Source organism: Opisthorchis viverrini (genome assembly GCF_000715545.1).
Source record: "Opisthorchis viverrini unplaced genomic scaffold opera_v5_765, whole genome shotgun sequence".
NCBI classification, from domain to species: domain Eukaryota; kingdom Metazoa; phylum Platyhelminthes; class Trematoda; order Opisthorchiida; family Opisthorchiidae; genus Opisthorchis; species Opisthorchis viverrini.
The window spans coordinates 15,191-39,116 of NW_008752439.1; the positions used below are offsets into that span (position 1 = coordinate 15,191).

General features: G+C 41.2%; 2 protein-coding genes across 2 annotated transcripts in view; one reads left to right on the forward strand and one right to left on the reverse strand.

Annotated features, from left to right (window-relative positions):
• Positions 1-23,873, forward strand: part of T265_15714 (hypothetical protein) — a gene marked incomplete at both ends in the record, with an annotated part of 35,518 nt that extends 11,645 nt beyond the window's left edge. Inside the window, 4 exons of the mRNA XM_009179001.1 lie at positions 11,131-11,254; positions 15,685-15,789; positions 15,916-15,977; positions 23,846-23,873. Of these exons, the coding sequence (XP_009177265.1) occupies positions 11,131-11,254; positions 15,685-15,789; positions 15,916-15,977; positions 23,846-23,873 (319 nt within the window). The remainder of the gene's footprint in view (positions 1-11,130; positions 11,255-15,684; positions 15,790-15,915; positions 15,978-23,845) is intronic.
• T265_15715 (hypothetical protein) overlaps positions 11,350-23,926 on the reverse strand; it is a gene marked incomplete at both ends in the record, with an annotated part of 22,462 nt that continues 9,885 nt past the window's right edge. The window contains 3 exons of the mRNA XM_009179002.1: positions 11,350-11,638; positions 11,810-11,876; positions 15,633-15,705. Of these exons, the coding sequence (XP_009177266.1) occupies positions 11,350-11,638; positions 11,810-11,876; positions 15,633-15,705 (429 nt within the window). The remainder of the gene's footprint in view (positions 11,639-11,809; positions 11,877-15,632; positions 15,706-23,926) is intronic.

The window sequence follows — 23,926 nt, forward strand, 5'->3', positions numbered from 1 at the left end:
TCAATGATCTACAACTCCAGGATGACCGAACGGACCAAGAAAACCTACAATCCCATATCGGATTCCCTCCAACTTGTTTCCTCAACCAGGCTGAAATGAATACCGCGGCTCATTGAACTGCATACTCAAGTCGAATCATCTCAAATGTGACGACCGTCACGGGGCTGTCGATAAACTGAAGCATGTCAGGTCAATGGTGGCACGGCACTAACATGTTCTGTTTGATAGCACACCCGCAACTGTTCCATTCCTACTCTCAAACCTGCCATCTTGCCTACACCTTTCATTGTCCCCAACGACTATGACATTCATTCCAACCTATTGGACTACGCGTTCGAATTCAACCACCTCTGTGTCCCCATCCAACCCACCCCATTCACCTGACATCCCAGCAACAGACTAAACTTGTCGTGTTCTCCTAATTCGAACAATCCCATCTCCACCCCACTTTTACTCGTTATGACACCGGCCATTTTCCCAACCACTTAAGGTCATTCACAGCCGGCAATGGTTTTCCATTTTTAGTTCAAGTCCGCCGAAATTAGTCACTGATTTAATCGGACATCATGCCTGTTGTTCCCTACGCGTTGCAAAAGAAACATTGTTATTATTTATTAGAATACTTCCCACTGTTCATGAAATTGTCCCCCTCTTGCGCAATCCCCACTGCCCGCAAACACCCCATCATACCCCTGCCTGACTGTGAACGCATGATCATGCAAGACGGTATGCCAATCACAAGTTAGGAATATACATTATATATATATATATATCGGGTTGTATATAAAAGCCCTACAGTGAAGAGAAGAGAAAAAGAGTGGGCGACGGAGGGGACCCAGTGCTGGCCTATGTCAAGAATAATGAGGTGCCTACACATCCAACCGCTCAATCAGGCAATCTGGAAGGAAGATAACAGCACGGATGCCACTGATATCGATTAGCCACCATTTCTTGCAACGTCTCCAACCAAGCACAGGTGGGTTCGCGGGGACCCCATCCTGGAAGTCGCACAACACCAACAACACCCAAACTCTTCGTGATCTCTCGGACGCCTTTCTGCCAGGTCATTTGCTGTCCATCTAGCGGTTTTCGTCATCCTGGAGGGGGCACGGAGAACAACACTCCTCTCGGAAGACGGTGTTCCGGCATGCGCAGCACATGACCGAGCCGTCGCAGTCGATGGTGCTGGATGTTTTCTGGGGTTGAGGTGCCTGCAGCACAACCAATTACATGTTTTCTAATTCCCTCGTTACGGACGCGCTGACGCAATCCGAAACAAGCCACGCTTCTGAGGCATCGGTGGTCGGAAACCTGGAGACGCCTGACATCATCTGTCTGCAGAGGATGTCTTGCACCCGTACAACAATACAGACCTTACTGTAGCCTGGTATACACGACCCTTATGATCCGTTAATATGCCTTTTTGACGCCGCAAGTGACGCAAAGTTGCAAACGTGATTCGAGCCTTCAAGATACTTGCACTGGCATCATCAGACACACTTCCGTCAGAGCTAATATTAATTACCGAGGTATATAAAGTTTTCCACATTCTCCAGTTGTTCCCCTTGAATTTTAAAGGATATGTTCACAGGTGGCACGTTCTGAAGCAGGACTCTGCACTTTGAAGTTGCAAGGCGCATGCCAAAAGATAGTATGATGGCGGTCGGTTTATTCAACAGGGTTTGTGCTTCGCTATGGTCTTCAAAGATGAGGGCGATGTCATCTGCATACATAGGGTCGACATGTCTTTCGCCAGCAGCAATTTCGACACCGAGGTTTTGAGAACCATCCGGTGTTCGCCCCATTATTTAATCGATGACGAAGTTGAACAAGAATGGGGAGAGTGGACATCCTTGTCTGACACCACTTCTTGCAGGGAAGATTTGAGAGCTCACCATAAACCCACACTTGACCAAGAGTATGTGAATATAGGTATCGCATTATGTTTACAAACTTCTGAGGCATACCCAGTTGAGCAAGTATAGTTAACAGAACTGATCGATTAACAGAATCGAACGCACCCTTGAAGTCAAGGTATACCAGGATTGTGGGCCGTCTGTTCATGTGGCGTTGCTCTAACACCTGACGGAGTGTGAAGATGTGGTCAACTCATCCCTTACCCGGTAGAAAACCTGCTTGGTTCTCACGAGTCAAGAATTCGCCTGCCACAATTGGGCGACGAAAAATCAATGACGCCAGAAACCTTGACAAAACAGGCGTCAAACTAACACCTCTGTGGTAGCTACACTCATTTCGAGTACTCTTTTGAAAATGGGCACCACTATCGATTCACCCCAGTTGACTGGGACGGTCGCCTTCCCCCAGATACACGCAAATAGGCTAGACAGGAATTGGCTGAGTGATCCACCAAAACGCGTCTCTGCGGTCTCTGAACCAACAGAGGTGTGCAGCCGGAACCTTGCGGAAAGTGAATGGGCAGTCAGTTCGATCACAGTACTGAGTCCTTGATTCTGACAGACAACATACATCAATACAGAGGGAATCCAGCGTACACACAAGAGCCACCTGTTGATCTGCTTGCTTCAGTGTGCGAACATTGAGGGTGGCTAAATAGAGAGGCTTTCGGGGTTTGAAAGCAGACGTCGAAGTGTTTAGGGTTGTAACGGAACTCGGACGTGCGTAAGCTGCAGCTGCGTGTGCTGTAGCACGACCGAACGGTCAGTCCTAGATCTGGGACATCCGAAGAAAGTGTTCGAGTTTGGATGTGGGAGGGTGAAAGAAAAAAAACCTGAAAGTGTAAGAAGAGGCGTCGGCAGTAACATGTTTTTGCTTACCCGCCCTGCTGTATGCAGAATTAAGGCGACCCGGCTGATGTCACCACGCGACGGCCGACGTGGCATGCGTTTATTTGTGTATGCGCAGTTCATGTTTGTACGTGGGCCGGGATACTGCCAGGGTAACCATACCTGGACAGGGGGACTATTAGGGTCCTCAACCAAAGCCTTTGGCTCAAAATCCTAACCGGAAAACGAAGGTGTTCGGCTGGAAATGGAAGTACATTACTAATTTCACGGATCACATCGCCATACAGGTTCCAAACCCCAACCTGGAGGGCCAGGAGACTGTGTTCGTCGGACCTTTCTTCGTGACGGTATTTTTGTGTCTGTAATGCGAAAATTTGAAAACGTTTCGCCCGTCCAGTTTGTTCGAAATATAGACACAAAAATTGAAACATAGGCGGCTTGGGACTATAAATTCGATCAGTTAATTTGTAACCAGGGTAGACATAGCTCAGTTTGTCACCGTCCTAATTGATCATTATAAAAGTACTTAAGTCGAGCTACCTCATACCAAACGATGTAGATAATTTTTGGCAATGTGAAACAGAATCATTTGTGATACTGCTGGTTGTGGAAGAATTTTAATTTCAGTTGTGAACCGGCCACATGATTTGGAGGACAATACGCTCATGAAAGTAGAACGGGCATACCTCATTGTACCTCCGCATTTAGAAAGTGTTCTGAAAATCTCCTAGCATGGTGTGAGATCGCCTGGTGTTTTTAAGTGGACCATAAAAACAAGCGTTTTTCTTAACACACGCTGTTTATCTCTGATGACTGGAAATATTGTATTTTGTAAAATCTATGTTATGGTGTAGCCAGCATAAAGACAGCATCATCGATCCCCGGTTCGCATTGACTCCCCGTTGTTCTCCAGGACACAGAAGTCAGGTTAAACAGCAAGCCACAGATGGTCTGGTTTTTTGACCTCAATGATTTACAACCAGATTTGTAATGCATCGGTCTCAATATGGGTGACAATAGTGTGCTGGAAGTGGCTCGCGGCTCTCGAAACGCTAGAACAGCTGGTTAGAATCTTGGCTGCCCCACAAAACTAGCACAATATTTGTTCATTCTTCAACTTCAACAAGGTCTCAAGGCTAAATAGTGCAGTGGATCAGGTATCTCATTATTAATCTTCATCGATTGATGAATAAATAAAAATTAAGGCACTGGCATTAAAATCTCATAGGAAGTCCAACCATGACAATGCGCTAACAGCTTTCAAATAAGTTGAATGTTTAAATCTGTAGAATACTTGACTTCACACTTGCTCCGTTGCTGAGAAAGCAGCTAATACTCCGCTCCAAAGAGAAGTAAATATACTAGGCAAAATATGTTGCCGTTGCGCCAAAAATCCTGTCGAGCATAAAGCAGTAATATTCGTAACGTTTTGCACATCCAGTTGGACAGCACGAAAAACGCCCGTTTTGTACCATTTTTAAAATCCTAAGGGTGTTTGGATAGGCCAAGAATGATTCACAGCATATGTGATTAATGATATCTCTTGGTCAATATCGCCGATAAATTAAAAACAAACATCAGTCTCACGAAGCGCATCAAACATCTGCGCCAAGTCCTGAGGCCAGACTTTATAGTAAATCCGTGGTCCTTGGTTGTTCAGGGGATTATACCCATTCCGCAGGTATGAAGTGAAAACAAGTACTCACGAAATCCACGGGCTATTCGCTCATCCTGTAACACAATGACGAATGAATTTAAATGCTATCAAGTTTTCTTGTCTGTATTGAAAACTCCACCATCATGGTAATTTCCATGCAATTTGTTGAATTTCTCTTTTATCACCTTTACATTAGGTCTACCGGTTTGAGGTTACACAATACACTTGGACGCGCTTAGCAAGCAAGAAAATAAAACGCAATGCGATAAGCCTCAAATTAACTGCATTAGAATATACATACCACACATTTTATGTGCTAACATCATGCTGGGACCATGAAAAACGTGTCTAATTTACCAGGACTCTCCGAATGACAACAGATTTTTTTCAAGTAAGCTAATTTATTTTATGATTGTTGGGAATACGCTCACTAATTTTTTTCAAATTTACAAATTTGACTGCGAGGAACCGCTGATAAAAGAGACTTCTTTCTCTCTTTCGGCGAGAATGTCGCCCTGGATACGACCACGTCACAAACCTGTAGATTGCAAGAGATGCTGAGTCATTAAACTACGGTCCGCGCTATCTATGTAATTAACTTGGAAAATCTATATCCGCAACACAAATCCCCAAATGCGTAGAAATGACGCTAGGAGGAGCGTGACAATTTATACATGAGTGTGTGCATTGCCCTGTACAACGCTCTGTTGCCACAAAATGAATAACTTATTCGCTGAGCTGGGCAATTCCAGGTATCAAAAATAGGGAAAAATCATTCTTGAACAAATTTATGTTGGCGTACTACCAAGCCAGCTATTAAGCGTTGAGAATAAAACAGTCGTTCAGAAGCTTAGAGTAGCGGATTGATTTTGATTCCAAGATTGAGAAATATCTCCAACGTTAGTGTGCTTGAATGATAAGTTCGGTATACGAAACACTTAAATAATAATGTGTGAACGGATTCATGCCTTAAAAATGGAGGAAAGCGGTTTGTTAAATTTGTTTTCCAAATGACCCCTACACAAATAACTACAACAGTGATTACCTCACACCTAGGCTTCTCGCATACAGTAATAATGCCATTCATTACTGGGAAGAATGGATACCAAATCGATAGAACAAATTATTTTTCCCTTAGAAGCCATAATTTGACCAAGGACGTGAATCATTGCACCATTTTTATGTGGTAACAAGGACACCCTGAACCAAGAGCTACAACCAACTTTCACAGAATTCTGTCTTCAGTGCCCCAGAGGTTCAAAGTAAAAATTTATTCACTCATTGAATCCATCCGAACGAACGTCTGACAATCCAATTTGATCAATAATCTTGCAGCTAGTTACTGCATCTCATGCGCTGGAAGAATTGGGTGCACCCGCGCATCATTTATCAGATAGGCCAACAATGTTGCGTTATCTAGAGATTACCGCGATACCAACCCCGGGGCGCGGATGCTCACCTACAGGGGCGTGTGTTCGTAAATGAGTGTGTCTGCATTGCTATCCGTTCCGTTTTGTTACTACGAAATCGATACATTCACAGAACTGTGGTCAATAAGCTGCGAGGGAATGCTTAACATCAGTTAAACATCTTGCCATCATGTATCGTAAAAAATATCCGTAACTGTTTATGCATTTTACGAATCATTTATTTAAACCACCATGTGTCCGGAGATGTCTTTTCGGCCTTCCAGGTATTCGTGCGATTGGTATTGGCGGTTACCTTTCGCTTGAAACCTTTTGAGTTCAGTGTGTTTCAGAAAAGCCATCCTTAATCCCCATCCGTGAGAAAAAGCCATTTCAATCCTTCGAAACCGGCAAGATGCAGCTGCACGTCGAGGTGGTTCTGGGGATTGAGTGCTCTAATGTTCTCACTTAACACATCCACAGAAGCCTGATTTCACAAAAGGCGAGCATGTGAGAAAAGCAGAAAGATGGCAAACAAAAGCCGTCATGAGTACAAGCAGTTAAGTTATCAAACTGTCACGTGTTAAAGCCGTGTAGTCCTTTTCAATGTGTTAGATTGAACATATTGATGACCAGGTCGCTCGTAGTGATAGAAATAATAATGCTGCGAGATTGCGCCTACAACAAGAAATTTTCAATGGTCTATTGGTTGACTTCGACCGCGCTGCATCCTTTTGTATAATCGAAAATCTTCCAGAATTGCTTTCTGGTATAGCTAGAAAGGCGCCTGCTGTGTTCAGCATCATCGGTGATAAAAACGTAATCCCTTGCAATCGGATTTATTAGGTTATTGCTACAACAAGGATAACCACACTGCACTCCAAACAGCGCTCCACTCTGTTCAGTTAAAGACAGATGGCGCTGTCCCAGAAAATGTTATCATGTTCCACCACTTTGGGCCAGATTATTGGGTTACAAAAATGGGAGGCGATAGCTTGAACCCCGGCCTATATAGCCGGTAGGCACCAGTTGCTTGCAAATAAGTTTCTAGGGATGCTCCTTCAATAGCCCTTGTCACAACAATCAGATATTTGACTGCGAATTAAAAGGTCCATTGACCTTAGACGTCCGTGTTCCGATCGAAATAAATAACACTTCGTTAAATCAAAGATTTCGTTGCCACGCTAAGCTATGTTGGACATAGAAAGCTTCAAAGAACAGCAACTCTGTTGCCACTGTAATCACATGTGCCTTGTACCAGTTGAAACGGCACACTGGCCATAGAAGGCGCCAGCCAATGGGTCGAAATATGTAAGACACGAATCAATAGTTCGCCTGTAAAAAATTTAACTAGATACATACAGCGAATGCTTGGAAGTGAATATTTTTGTTCTCCTGCAGCACAGTGTTTGCAGACAGCAAACGCGGGTAAATATAATATAATTGTACCTGCCCAAATAAAAACGAAATTCGGCAGCAACTATCCATAGTGAAATGTATAGCGTCAACATAATCGGGCAGCTTGTATTGTGCCTAGACGCCGGAAGGTGAACAGTCCCCGGCGACGCATCTTATAAAACTCATCAGTGTGAAATCGAAAAAAGAGTAATATCCTGCAAAAGGAGCATGTAAACAGATATACTTATCCATCATATGGACAAATTGGTAGTAAATAAAGACCGCAACCAAATAACCGTGGCTTAGAAGATGCTGTTGTACCGCTTCCTGAAGGTTGGCTGAAGTAGGTGGAAACAACCAGTAAATGCTGGGCCAATTTCTTCGTTTAAATATGAGGTTTCGGTTTTATCTGCCAGTTTCAAGAGTGTCTAAAATACGGACAACGCTGCCAGTTCCATAATAACCATCTTCCGTGATATGCATGCGGATGTTGATCCAACTGACTGTCGGCATCACTGGTACTTTTGGGCGGGTTATTAAGTTCTTAGGGGGAACAGTCTCCCAGGTTCACCGGATCAAATGTTGCATTCTCTATACCACTGAAAATTTCAAATTGATAGATACACATAAAGGTTGCTACTACCCTGAACGCCTGTGTCGCCGAGGTATTTCCGGAACTTTCGCGCATCTATCACGATCGCGTGGTCGAACAGAATTATCTTTGAATCTAATCAAATTGCAAAGCAAACAATGCTTAATAATCTAACGAATTTCCCATCACAGATTAGCGTCGTTTTTCACACCCGCAAATTACTGCAAATATAAGATCATCCTTGATAACTAGCTAATTTAGGTAGTAGAAACGTTAACCTCCTAGTATGTTTGGTATCTAAGTTTGGTAAGCGAACCGAACACTCTACGTAGTTTGAACTCGCCGGGTTAGGCATTTTAAATGACAATCAGCCAATTTCCCCAAAGGCAAATTCTTTGAACATCAGAAGGGATATGGAATCATTACCAGCAGCTTAAACAGTAATATGCTAGTGCAATATGAAAGCTGTTTCAAGCAAACACAGTCATGGTGATCACTATTCTCCTCTTGTATGCAGGCTTTAGGACATCGGCGGTAAGAGGCAATATCGGAGATCGTGCGGTTGGTATTCATTGGCACATGCAACCAAGCTGTTTCTCTTGACGCCACGAGAACAGAGCACATCAATAAGTTACTCCGGACGTAGACACCGCCGAAGAAAATAACGTTTTAATTGCTGGACAAAAATTCTCACAGATTGAAACTTCATCGCTGTCCGGGATCTTTGCTTCACGCATGATAGCTTCCTGTTACAGGGGATATTTTCTAACTAATAAGACTCCACGTCAAGTACTCCTGTAAACAATTGGTCAGCATAATGATTGATTAATTAGAAGCATTATGCGCAAACCGTGCTTCACGCGGCGCAATGAAATCTATACGCACACGCTAGTTACTTAGTGGGGACAACGTTCATTATAGCCAAAAAGGTGACGGAAGCCAAATTAGATGCTACCGAAATGCAATAATTGGTTAAAAGTTATTGACTCATTTTGAGAAACGAATCCAATAACTTTCTTCTAAGCTTCTGCGTTTTACTCAAACGAAATGATTCTTCTCACTTTGTCAAATTATTGGTATTTATCATCAACATTTTAATTGTATGGGCATGAAATTTTTTCATAACGCAGTCCGCCAACTGATTCGCCAACATTGTTGATGAATCTCTTAGAGATTCGCCTGAGTGTCTATCTCGCAGATAATTCTAACATAAGACAATTTTTTTAACCATTTAGTGTTTTACTAATAGAGTATCATTTTTTTCACATGTGATGCTTATGTTCATCTTTTCGCCATGTCAAGTGCAAAGCATTTTGATTGGTTGTAGGGATAGCTTACTGGCAATAGAAGGTTAAGCTTTATAGTCCATGCGCCACATTGTGAAACTACTGAGCAGCGCCGCAGTGATTTTTCCTGACCTTCGGCTAAATGGCGGTAGAATGAACGCAAACTAAGAATACGAAATAGCGCCGCTCCTAGTAGAAAAGATGAAAATGATGGCGGACGGAAAAATAATGTCAAGAGGATTTTGAAAATGTTGAAGAAAAAAATCGATCAAGTTTTGGCAGGCTAGTCGCCCTTTCGCAGCATGGATAAAACCAAGCTTCTCTACGCAACGATTGTAGTTATGAGCTTACCCTTTTGCTAAATAAAAAGCCTAATAAACTATGAGGCGGGAGACAACAATAAAGTCTATATCTTGGGAGCATAAGGGGATAATCAATGGATGCGCACCAAAAAAGGTTCAAATGTTCAAACCGTGGGCTCATCGCTTTAAGCTTATATTTTAAAACCTCATCTAAGTCTGTTTGGACGGAGGTTCTCTTGTTTCACTTAGAGGATTAACTATCACCTGCTTCCTGGTTTCCATTGTCTGGTTTGTGGAGTCGTCACGCGTCCTAAGGTGATGCGTGCGTGTACTCCTCCCTGTTCGGTGCTCATGTATGTCGCTGCGATAGCTGAAACCGGCAAACGATCATGTGAAATTACGCCTACTTTAGAATTTCACGGAGCTGACGTTATCCATTTATCGACTTGTTGTTCAACAAGGCCGTATTCCTGTCACGAGATTGACGCGTGATTGTGAGCAAGTTAAAAAAATGATGGGTTCAAAAGGCATCGGTGCGAAATTGATTCGGGGTAGAAATTGAGTGGAGCAATAATCGATATATTGTCACCCGTTTGTGTTACCATATTGTTACCATATTGCAATTATCCCTAGGTCATGTCAAATCGTGTTCAGAAGTTTGTGATCCGATCGTGAAATCTTAAAATGCCTCCAATCACATCGGGTGAAGCAAGCGAAATAAATAACTTGTCCTTGATCCAAACATTAGATATTTGTTGGTGTTCGTAAGCAGAAACAACGTGAATTTCCCCATTTGCATATATAATCATTTTTCATTGATGGATAATCAGCTCTTGTTTATTAGACACTTGTTAATGTGCTTTACGTTAGGTAGATAAACACAGTTCGACACATGCCGGTACTGGTATGTATGTGGATATTACGTGAACCCTGAACAAGAAATGTTAGTGCCAATCAGGGCTTTCTGGGAAATGTTGTTATCTGTGACACAATAAAAATAAGAGTGCAAATTGAAGGATTTAAAAACTTACAGATATGGATGCTGTGTTAGTCAAAGTCTTGCGCGTGCATAAATTGTCCGCGTTCAATTTAAACAGTGTCTATTGTGCCTTTATTTGATCGCACGATACAATAACCTTTGCTTAGAATATTGTACTGTGAAATTCAAACTGTTGCTCTCGATAGACAGATACAATAACCCAAGCACCGAATAATCAATGTCGTTCGCTACGGAGGCCACCAGATGCCTGAAATGACGAGCTTCGGGGAAAGCACTTTGCATTTCTTTGTGCTTACCGAATTTGAAAGTTGAATGAATAGACAACCGTCCAGCATCCAGGGCAATGTATGTGTATTCGAGTTGTTTCCCCAGCAGATCACGTCCGACAGAATACACCCATATATTATTCTAATAAGTAAAATTGGGCACTCCGACTATGCCAGGATTCCGGGTCTCCAAAATCACGGTGGTTTGCCATCATGAAGCCACCAGCCGCAAAGTGGCGCGCGCCAATGTACGGAATGTCAAATATGAACTCTAGAAGTTTGTCACACACCTTCTTATAGTAGGAGTAGATTTGGATAAGTGTTTGAAAATTGAGCTTTAGATAGGACAGTCCGATTAGCGTAAGCCCGCTTTCAAAAGAGGCCGAATCGGTGGATTACTCCCACGAGCGCTTCATATTCTATCAATGCAGGGATTTATACTTTGTTTCACATTGCAGCAGTTGTGAAAACAACGGATCATCGCAAAGGCCTTTGCAGTGTCAACAGTTACAAACCAATTGTGGATGGATTGCAATCAAGTCATTTGCCCTGACTAAAACCCCAATTTCACTCCGACATTACGTAAGTGAGCAGAAAATTGAACGGAAGATAGCCGCAAATATGGAAAGGGACTGCATTTCGCAAGATATGTTTTCCATCACATGTGTTCCATTAACCAGATTTAGGTAGTAAACGAGGACTACTATTGCTGCCTTATCGGCCGATGATTCCAAAAGCTCCATGGTGGTAAATTTTTGGGTTGAGTTGTCAGCATAAATACCCGTCCGTCGCTTTGCAAGACCGTTAGCCAATGCAGCCCTCAACAAATATTGTGTACAGAGTATAAACTTTTGCCACGCCGAACACTCCTGCAGTCCCATTTTTTGTGCCTCCGAGGGTACGTCGAAAAACACAGCACGCATGATGCAAGCAGACACCGTCTCTGTTTTGCACTTAAAGAGCAGACTGTAAACAAGCAGACAATAAACATTGGGGAGGGCGACTTTCCAGAGGCACTGGACAAAAAAGAGAATGTTTCAGGTTAAATCGATTATGTAGCCTGAAAATCCCTAAACGAAATGCGCGGATCTTTATTTGATTAGACCTCTGCAATTATTTTTGGGACTCCAAACTTACCCTGACTTTGAATATGTTACGTGTAAATATTCATGTATGAATCCTGGGACGTGGTTACACGTGGTATCTGGGAAACAAAATAACTGCAATATCTCACTTATACGTATAATTATACTTATAATAATACTTATACACAGTTGTGCCACCGAGAATTGAAGCTTTAATACCTGTATGCAGATATATTTCACTCAGTTAGGCATAGTGTCTGGTGAGACTCATCAAAGTCGACATGTTTCATCACTTTAGCGTTTGAGCATGAATGAGTATGATGGGCGCCACGTGAGCTAAAGAAAGTTGGGGTGATTGGAGAAGGCATCCATATTTTGTTCGTTGCAATGTGAGGACGGTAACACCTCAAATCTGGAAACCACCACTCAATTGCCGCAGTAGATGCCGAAAGGCTTTGCTTATTTTCCACAGACATAATTTGGTACTGCCTGAATGCATTGAGCAAAATGTCTACAAACTGTTTGAGTGTACGCAAAATATCTGCATGTTCGCCAGATTAAGCTATGTTCATAAACAGGTGTGGATCACCCAGCAAACGCAAGATCATATTCTAATAACGCGAAAACTATATCACCATCGAAAGTAATTGAAATGGGGTGCCGGGTTTGGCCCCCTTTAAAATACGTGAAAATAAACTTGATCAGTCTCTTCCAAATTTCCTCGCCAAGGAGTCAGAAACTCCCGGTGCTTGGAAAGCTGTGCACTGCTTTCCGTTTCCAAACGAAGCTTTACAGTGACACCTAAAATATTTGCATATATTGGCTTCGATAATCGGGTTATATCTCCGTATAAGTGCGTAAGGGTCCAACTTTGGAAGAGGTTGTTTCACATACTCCTTGCTCGTTGGCACCGTCCGTCTGCACATCATGAAAACGTAAACCTCCCTCCCTGATTAAAATAAACCAGGTAGCACCGTAGTCCTTATCGATAAATTCCGGTAACTTCGTAATGATCTAAGTAGGCAGCATTTAGCGCTCAGCGACTCTTCGCTCCACACGGTGAAAGGACACTAAGATTTCACGCTTCGATGTAAATTCAATAGTGGCCTCATCTTCAAACTTCCCAAGAAAATTTACACCTGGTTTGAAACACAAACTGCACATACATAAATTTATTCCCGAATTTTTATTAAGGTGTGAAATACGTGAGCAATTATTCTTAACTTCATTTAGCCATATATACGTTCATCGAGTCATATAAAAAATCATCGAATCGCTGTGTTTATTAGTTTAACAGTGTTTTGACTTTCAGCATACAGAAGCATTCTGGAATGTTCATCTCAGATCACGGGTGAACTCTACGTCGGTGTACTCATGGAAACTAAGTGTGTCATAATTTGTTGTTCAATTGATCGTTGAATTAAGCGAGCTTAAAAGAACGCTTGATATTTTCCAATACTGATGAATTACATTGAATTGAAATTGAACCACGTTGTAGTTAATTCGTCTGACTCGCATTGCCAACATGAATAAAAATCCGATTATATTTGAATTGTGCTTTTGACTTCAAGAACGGAAGAAATACCTCACCCACGATGGATGAAATTTTTACCCTGGATTGTTTTCGCTGACTTTATCACGTGTTGCTTGTAAACGTCGATCAAATTCTTAGAAGGGTTCCCTTTTCCAGAAAGAGCGAAGTGTGAAATGAGACAGAGAAGGTCAAAATATGCTGATGTACGTATGTCTAGCTTGCAGAGTGTGAAAGATCATTGTGGATATTTGTAATTTTGTTTATATTTTAGGCTTCTCAATACTTGACTCACTAACATGGCCGCTTGTTTTCTGGACGTAAACACATTCGTTTATCTCATAAGCTGAGCGAAGTGATATATATTCTTCCCCATCATTGTTATATGATAGTTCAACAAGATTGCATTCAACATTTGACGAAGCGACTTCCTGAACTAAGTGCAAATGAATTTTTTGTTGTGAGAGGCAGTGAAAGGTACGTCGCATTATTCCCTACCAACAGGTGTGTTGCTTTATGTCACCAGATGTTTCATCATTTTCAACGAGGAGCTAGGTGCCATCTTATTGCAAGCTGAACAGATCATCTCGGTATATTTTTGCATTGCACGTATAATTATACGCTGGCGTCAGGTAAGTCAAACAAACAATGAGGCCAAAGACAAAGCAAAAGTACAGATTGGTGCATAGCCAATTTTCAAAACGAGGGCTTCATACATTGATATATAACTCCCGATATATAACTCCCAAATTGCGGTCAATTCAGCCATCTGTATTGAAAATAATGTCTCTATCATTTTTCACAATAACTGAATAGTCGAAAAAGAAAAGATATGCAAAACTGATCCACCTCTGAATTTTTTATGTATACTACAACAATGCACATTTTATATGAGCAATTAAGTAAATTCAAATTCGTTCGTTTTCAAACGGATGTCCAAATCCGACTGACCTAGTATAATTCTAATTACATAAGCGTCTTACTAAGAGTAAGTTGTGTTGACAATTCTGATTAAATACGCGGAACGGATTCACGATGTTCCTGATGAACCTGCGGAAGATCTCCAATTTGTGTTTTATGGTTAACAACCACTTGAGTGAAGACCCGTTAACCCACATCCAGTATTCATAACTGGGCAACAGGTTGCTTGAATATTCCGGCTAGATAGGTGGTCTATGTGTATCTGAGCTTACTCAGTCACACGCGATTCATAATGATTTCATGTTTGTTTAAATTGTTTTGTGTCATTGTCGGCAGGTTAATATTCCGTCAGATCAGTTGCGATTTCCTGCAATTTCCTGCATGCTTGTTTTAAAAAAAGGTGATAGTTTCGGAGTCACGTCCGGCTTGCATTTTGGACAGGTTTACTATTTTTTAAACGCTACTGATTGATGTATCATTCTTCTGATTTTCAGAGTTGTTTCGGTTACATTTCGAAAGGAAATGGTAATTCGGTTGTAGGTTATCAGTCATGGCTTTCTATTACTCCTACGTTTCACGTGGCGGTTACCGAAAGGCGTCCAAAGTGTGAGTGCTTGGTATGGAAAGTTGAGCAGCAGTACATTCAATGTTTGCACGTAGTTGGTGAATAATAACCTAACCCAAACGAATTACCTGACTATGAGTTATCCTCTGCCGTGAAAGCACATGATTTGTACCTCATGATTTGTAACTCAAAGCTTCACAGGAGGCAGAGCTCTTTCCATCAGATGTGCGTGCTGGATCAAAGCTTCTGGATAGAAATATTTACCTCAGTGTATACCTGTATACAAGTGACAGCAAATCATTGTTAGTGCATTACGGTATTTTGTTTAAATGTTGCTCCAGAATATGTCATACGACAATGCAGGGCGACCAAATGTGACGTCAAATGCGCACACAGAGAAGCTGTTCCATTGTGCGGCAATTTTACTTTTGCAACAATCAAATACAGTCAGTTTTATTGTGTGCTTTAATCCGAAGGGGTGGCAGAATCATCGATGGTGACTTTCAGTACTTATTACCGTATGAAAATATGGATCACATCACAAATCTACTTCAAAAAATTGAAATGATTGTGCATCGCATTTTAGCATATGGAAAGATGAAAAAGCTTTAACGTACTGGATTTGCGAATGATGACCTGAAGACATTCCTTTCGTAAACTACATGAAAGACAATTCAGTTCGATGAATGGTCTATGCTTTATTTTAGGCAACTTGGTCTTCGAAGTTTTTGTGAGGTGCACTGTATTGAGGAATAAGACCGGTGAACCTATTGATCTAATATGCTCAAGCACATATTCGAACGCGAATAATCGATTTTACAACCAGGTAGATAGAACATTCCTGCCGAACTCACTAACCTTTTGGGAAAACAACTTGAAGATTAAACTTTTCTTTTTTCGTGTTCAATAGACCCACAGCTTGACTCCTGATCTGGAATTGGGAATATTAACAATGATACCCTATAAGGGGGAATACGCGAAACTGGTTTCTGGTACCGCTGGTGCTTTGCGTTATGTGTGCAAACGACCGAGTTTCCCACTCAGAGAATAACGAATTATATTAGCTAGGAATGTAAACTATACACGCTTACTTAATTAGGCTGTTGAAATTATGTTCCTCAGCTGTCTTTTTCATTATTAGCCGCTGGACGTTGACCGATATGTTAGAAAACCAGCGGATTTTGCACAAAATACAGATTTTAAGTGAGCGGCGGTCGATAAATCTGTCTTTAATTTTTATCCCACTTTATTTTCCTTTCTCATATGGAAAAGTGCGGAGAGGTATCCCTTCAGGAATATAGAGAATTTCACTGGAACGACTCCTTAGATGAAGCAATATGTAGTAAATCATTCTGTATTGCAAATCAATTGTTCTGTCCCGTAGACAATAATATATGCCATCGAGCCCAACGCGGTGCTGTTTTACAGTTGGATTTATCAAAAATCGGACAAACATTTTCTGAACAGCTCTGCCATCAGTAGGTACAATTAAGCACGATATCGCTTGTTAATAAAAATAGCGGCTCTTCCATCGAATTGAAATATTGAAATATTCAATAACAGTGTAACATCAGGGAGCCTACTACCGGCGCAACATTGGCCCGTTTGATGCGGCTTCCGGATTTCGTAATTCGGGTTATTTATGATAGATTTGAGTCGTTTGTTTGCTATAATACTGATCCGATGATTCAAGTAGCTTAGTTAATTTTCGAACTGCACACTATTCTGCGCTTCATAACTGACCCACTTTCAAAAAGGCATGCGTCGCTTTCGTGCGCCGAACTTAATCACATGCCTACACACATTTCTACAGCGCTAAAACCGACCTTCCTAGAACATTCCAATTATAACGGAGATCTTAGTGGGTAAGTCGTTCGGATGACGTCAACCAGACCCGCTTGTTTTCTGAATTGAAATTTTGGAACAAAAAACGAACTTTACTTTTGTCCCTGATGTTTCTGCAATCCCCTTTGATTCATACGTTTGATAAGGTCTTTATTACGGGCGGGTGTATCAAAGCATTTCTAATATAAATTGAAACGAAACAACGCAATAGGAAAAAATAATATCCAAGAGCGTGGAGACTGCGATAGGTCAGTGTACTCTGCATGTACAAATTTAAGGTGTGCCGTTCCCACAGTGGCCTGCCATAAGTCAAGTCATCCGTCCAAAATTCGTCATCAATTCGCACGGTAACGTGTAGATGAAATGGTTTGACTGGTACAAAAAATTTTATCGGTAGCTTACTTACACATAGCGTCTTTGTGCAACCCAATGTGTGGGCTTTTGCCATGCGTGTACTGATTAGTTAGAACAGTTAAAATATTGATCGCCAGCTAAGAAATTTGGTGACAAGCATTAGCTTGAACTGTGCATTCATGACAGTTGAAAACACACCATGCGCTTGAGAGAGATTGTGGCAACACAGGAAACATATAAGTACTTGAGGAATAGCGGTATGCTGCAAGGCTGGATGAACAATGGCGTACAAGGTATTGATTGTTCTCCTCTGCGTTTTCGTATATTCAGGTGAGACAATTTTGCCGAAGTGCAAGTCCTTGATTTCATGCAGAATAATTTAAAACATCCTTTTGTTAGCACTATGAATTCCAAATTTGAAATCACTCTGAGTGTACAGGTACATTTTGAGCAGTAACGGCGTAGCAAACTAACACCAATGAACGTGATCTACTTCATACACACGACAAAAATTCGGTTCAGACATAGCAGCGTTATGAGTATAATTTGGAATTTAGCTGATGAAATATATGTTGCTTGCACAAAAAGCGGGGGCCGAAAACCAGACGGAAACACGTAAGTGCATATTCATTTGTTTTCCCGAAAATGATCAGCAAGTAACAATATGTTTAAACGCAAGACCAAACGCAAAACCGTGTATCGAAAATCACAGGGTGATTGCGCAAAAAGCAGGCAAGAGCATTATCAAAAGTAAATTGACACCTGACGTGTAAATTACTCAGGGTGTTTTCTTGAAGCGACCGAGGAAATTTCATAATCGCAACGTCAGGTCAGAGGTATGTGAAAACGTTAGATTTATAGACGGTTAATTCATGATATTAGTGGTTAATTATATTCAGTTTTGAAAACCAACTGGAAAAGATTTTTCTTGATTTTTTGTACCTCGTGGCTATAAACACTACGATGAGACTAATAAATCTGAAGACTATTGTAAACAACCGATAACAAAGCGCGAAGTATCTGGCCGGTTACACTGGTTCGGCGCCGCCAGTTATGAGAAATTTGGAGCCTACATATTTAGCTCGTTTGAACTGAGCGCTGCGTCTTTCGCCGTAACACCTGAGTGAAAAAATGTTGCCAATAAATATAATCAATTATAAATGGAGTGCGTCCACTTTGACAAGAATTTTGTCGGCCAAACAATGAACGGGAATGTTTGTGTTTTCGGTAGCGAACGGGAATTTTTGTGTTTTCGGTAGCGCGTTCGTCACTGTCAGTTTCCATAAAGCAAAATATTGCTTTTATTATGCCCTCAGGCTGATGACGTGTACAAAATCCATCTAATTTTTAGCAATCGCAAGCAGAAGGCTTAGATCATACTACAATTTAATGGCATATTATCATTCCGTTCACCTTCAGGAGATTTCGGTTGAGAGTGATTCGGGAAATTATTTGAGGTTGTGTGTTGTTTCGAAATATAAAACCACATGAGGTCCGAAGAATTTGCCTGAAAATGGGCATGTTGTCAACATCTAGGCTCTCATATGTTTTGTTTCCCACGAAAAATGAACTGAAGACAAATGGATTAATGGATGGTGTTGCCGGATTTAAACCGATCAGGCTCTACTCATCTGAATTTTTGGCTATAAAATATGGGTTATTATTGCGATTGGTTTAAGCAAGCAAATTATCGAACCTGGAAACTCCACATTCAGACCACATACATGTTAATCGAAGCTGAAATTACAGCTGTTTTTTCGGGACGAATCTATCGTTGCTGCCTAACAAAATGTCATCGATAGGAATCATACGATTTAATATAATCACTACATTACAACCACTGTTTACGTCATTTGCGCACACGATCAGCGCGTAAGCACTACATTTGAGTCAATATCTCCATTACTGACCAGCTGTCACGTGATCAAACATAACAAAATGGTTTGCTGCCTAAGCAGATATACCGTAAGCGGATATACCGTATATCTTTTCAAGTCTGCTTTCCTTCAATTTATTTGTGAACAATATCCTGACTTCACAGTGCCTTATACCTGACATACTCAAGTGCAAGAATGTTTGCATGAAGGTGCGTTTCACGTCACTTTTAGTAGTTGGTAGTTGATATTGTATTAAGTGAAGCAAGAAACAGTGGTTGGGCATCACTCTCGTGTTTACTGCAAATGCCAAGTTAAGGAGATAACAAACCCCCCGACCTATCCTCTGGCAACCATAATAAAAATTAGGACACGTCAAGTTCAATTAACGAAAAACTTAAAAAAAAGAAAATGTATACGCTATCTTACTGAAACGAATACACGAGGAAAAACGATACACGTGAGCTGCAGAAGCAATAAAGCAATATCCCTGTTCTCCACCAAGAAGTACATTTAGGTTTACAAATAGTTGGATGGTTTGGCTTTGTGTTATATCTGTAGTCGACCAAATAGATGACATTAGTAGATCAACCCGTCAAACAGTTGCATCCGAATTCCTCACATGCAATTGCTCAGGATAAATGCTTGCAGACCCAAGGTTTACTTTGCAAATTCTCCCGAAAGTACGCTTCTGACTGTCGAACATTCAACGACCGTTCATCAGGTGTACTTTCTTGAATTTTCTCCTCACGAATTAATGAGCACCAAGGCGCTATGCTGGCGTGCACTGTTTTGTCGCTAATGTGCGATTGTGTAAACGTTTTGTGATGCTTTATCGCTTTCTAGTATTCCTCTCGATTCGGTTCAAACAACACAGCTCGTATGTCAATGCTGTTTTAAGAAATCAAATTTTGAGACTGTGCCCATTGAGGCTTCGATTTTCAATGCAATTCTTAGTTGTGTGCGATTACGCTGGCGTTCATCCCCGTAATACATATTTTCTGTCCACCGCAATTAGTGAAAATGTGTCCCGATAAGAGTAAGTTGTGTGGTTTATTAAAAAGTATAAAAGTTCCTGCAGAAAGTGTGGTATGCAACGCTTGAGCAACAGTGGTGTACGCACGAATCAGTAGTTTCTGAAAGACCGTATCTAACAGGCTACTCCAAGATATTAACGAAACAGTATACGCCTGTCGCATGCAAAATTGAAACACACAAAGGACGCTTGGAAATTTTTCAAAAGTGAACATAATTAGAACCCAGTTTGAAGTGCGGTTGAAGACATTGCACGGAAGACGGTGTTTTTCATTGCAACAAATGTGTTTTTTATTCAGTATCGAACACTTCGCAATACCCACTTGCTAGGAAAAATGCGCCAATAGGAAACCTCTCAGTTACCCAATGGATAACAAAGTTGCTGCCTCAATTTTTTAAGTTCTTTAGACTTTTTGACAAGCTTTACGCCTTATATGCCAGCATTGTTCTATTATTTATGTATTTCATTAGCGATGGATCGTGGATCTCAAGTAAAAAAAAGGCGTGCAACGCGCAAACGCACATGTCTCTAGAGCGGCTGTGTAACATGGTGATCCCCATTACGCTCTTGGTCACTCCCAACGTGTTCCCCTATTCTGGCAGCGTCAAAAGGTCACTTAAACCATTTTTCACAAAGTTAAAGGCATTTCTACGGTCCTTGGTGTTTGGATACACGAAATGAACCCTATTAGTTTGTGTGCTGCGGCCAGCCTCCGGGAAGGAGTCCACAGTATATCACAGTCCCTACTATTTGGTACACATAGTTATTCATGCATATTCAAATTGAATCGGGACCTAATTGCTTGGTGTCTAAAATCTACGCGTGGCACTGAATGGTGTAAGCTGATCTGACAAACCTTCAAAAGTGCAGTGAGACAGGAAATTAACCCTGTTTGCACATTTTGCATGCTGCACGGGTAACACCTCCGAAGCATTATGCACCCGTTATCCACCCCAATATAAAGTTGAAGCATGCTGCAATCCGTTTTTATGGATATATAATTAGTTTATTTTGTTTACCGAGTAAAAGCAGATTAAGTGTAACAATTTGAGATATCTTTGCCCATAACAGCCGGATGAATACCGCCAGACATAAAACCATTGCGCGGTAATCTTCGTTGCATTATAGGTCACTCTTAACATGTCCATTAACACGGGTAGCGTTGAACGTTAGCTTCAGCGATCATTCATCTAACCGGTCGAATTCTTGAAATCTCTGTCATCTGCGTAGATCATTTGAGTACATATGAGCTGCCTTGCGGCTTTGAGGCTTTCCGTATTCCTAACACATGCTAATCGCTATGCCAGTTTCAGGCTTTCCGCGGTCGATATGCCTTTTGCATGTTCTCTGTGAGCTGCGTGATCCACTGTTTAAGACCCACTTAGTTAAGATTGGATGAGTTGTGACAAAAATTAGTAACTATCCACGGTGTCCCCGTTGATTGTACACAACATCGGTGAAGCTTATGGCAACACTAATTTTCCACACAGGTCAAATTACATGGAAGTTTTTGGGCTTAGTACTTCAGGTTGACCTGCAAATATATGCCCACTTCATTAAATGCGCACATAAACGGTAGCATTTCCGGGCTCTTTTTCTGCCGCAGTTCTCCGTGTGTTCGATCACTATTTAGGTTCGTATATTTTTGTTCGCCACGTTTGGAAATAACGGTGATTTGTTTATCCACCAGCAATACATACGTGACACTAGCCAGTGACAGATTGTAACATATTGCCGACAACGTTATCCATAAGGTGGTAAAAAATAGACTGGTAAATAATACAATTCTCTTTATATTTGATTGGCGAAGACCATATTTCTCGCCGATTAGCATTTGTAAACATTGGGAATGATGCGTATCGCTCATTTGACTTTTGAACAGCGGCCAATTTTGTTTGATGCTTTATCGGCGTTATGTGTCAGCCATCAGTTCCAACTAAGTATGCCAAGATTACGGCAGTTGATATTCCTTTTGTCACGAACGAGTGCAAACTCCAGGTTAACAGGATTGCGTTCAAACGCTGCGCCAAACTGAATCAAAGCAAACAAGGTTCTCGGGCAATGATTGTGCTTAAAATGTACCATTTTCTCGCGATATTGATAACAGAAATTACGCAAATGGAACAGAGTGAGTTCATCATTTTCCATTCAATAAAGATCAATGTTCAGAGTAGCCAAAAACATTTATCGGAGTACGTTTCTACACAAAGCGTTATTGCGTCCACGATGCTAGCACTATGTACGAAGCCAGTCTACAAGACGTTTCCTTGTGATACCTCGAATTGAGGAAGTAAAAATCATGTAGGAAACGTGCGGGAACAGCAATCCTTTGGCATTCAGTTTACCCACCACGCATCATATATGGGAAGTATAGTAAAAGAGCAAAAGCAATTTAGAATACAATGGCCGGAAAAATTCTGCCAGTCGTAACGCCGCTGTCGTTCTTTTCTCTCAGCAATTTCTTGGTACTCCGATCTTAAAATCAGCGACGCCCTGATTGATTCAACCTAGGTATCCTGTTGGTTGATCGGATGCCCGCACATCTTGTCAAATGATTACTTCCAATCAGCACAATAACAGGCAAACTCATATTTCCAAATCCCATGGACTATCGATGGAACTTTATTTTGTGCAACGAAATTTGGCTAACATTGGCGCACTATTGAGAAGAGCAATAAGTTGGTTGCCAAAAGAGCCACGTGTGTATCATCCACGTACGGTGTGACACAGCGATACAACCCGCGTCACCCATGTTATCCCAGAAGAACTAAACGTTATTTTAGGCAACTGCACTTTCGTATACGTATATCAGTTGACTATCCAGGAGATAACTTCTCACTGGCTGAGCCCTGTATGGTAACACACATGCTGGATTTGACTCCGTTTTATGGCCCGAAATACGTGAAGGTATTGCAAATTTCGACCACTTTCTCTGATGTGCGATTGGCTTGCTAAAAGTACATTTTGTCGACTGCTGGACCTTCAGAAATCATTATTACAAATACAAGCTGTGTATCAGTTGTACGCTTGTCGGTTGTTCCCCTTTGTTGGCTTGTTTCTCCAGTGTATTCAAGTGTATTCTCCCGCATGCCATGAATAATTACAACAATCACCCATCTATGCAACCCCGCATCGTTCCTAGTGCACTCGAGCTGGCGCGTCAAATGCCTCAAATCTTTCCGCTAGAGTGGAATCACCACTTAAAGACAAGGGAACTCAAAATTAAAAATTAATTGTCCTTTATTCTAGATGCCAGGTTTTCCCGCGCAGAAAGCATTTACTTTTTTTGTTGGTACTCATGAACCGATTGTTATTACTTTATTACTTTTGATATTATGATGTTATTATTACTATTACATTAATATTATTTTATTACTTTATTACTTTACTGCATACGCTAAGGCATATTCAAGTTTGTTCAAACAGATTTAAAAAGGGCACTTCAACTCTTACACAAATTTTTCACCCTACGATTAGTTTAAATTCCTTGCATCTAAAAGCACCGTTTTACCCCGAATCACTGCTCTAATATATAGCAAATGGTCATATAAATGTTGCTCTTTTTTACTGAGCTCCAGTACAATGTACGTCGACGAATTTTCAAGTGCTTCATGCACAATTCGGCCAAGCAGCAGACGTTACCGTACTCGGGCTTCAAAATGCAGCGTCACCTGATCCTAGCATTATTTACTAACCTGGACATTCCGGTCTTCCATCATCCGATTTGGCTTAATCATTCACATCAAGCTTTAAATCATCAACTCAGTACACTCGAAGAGTTCGTACCTCGAAGCGTTCGCCGAAAAAAGTTTCAACAAATTAAATATTATTCGCGTCGTACGGCTGTTTCTAAAGCCTTTTGCAATTCATACAGTGTGATGTATATATTGTCCTTAATCCGTTATCGCCGCATCCGTTGAAAATGTATCGTATCCTCCGAATATTTTTTTTCCTTTCCTCAGGTTCTTCATTCGATCAATGTTTAATGGCTAGTAAGTCAGTTTCTCAAGTGCTTGCGGAAAACATGAGAAACTAAACATGGG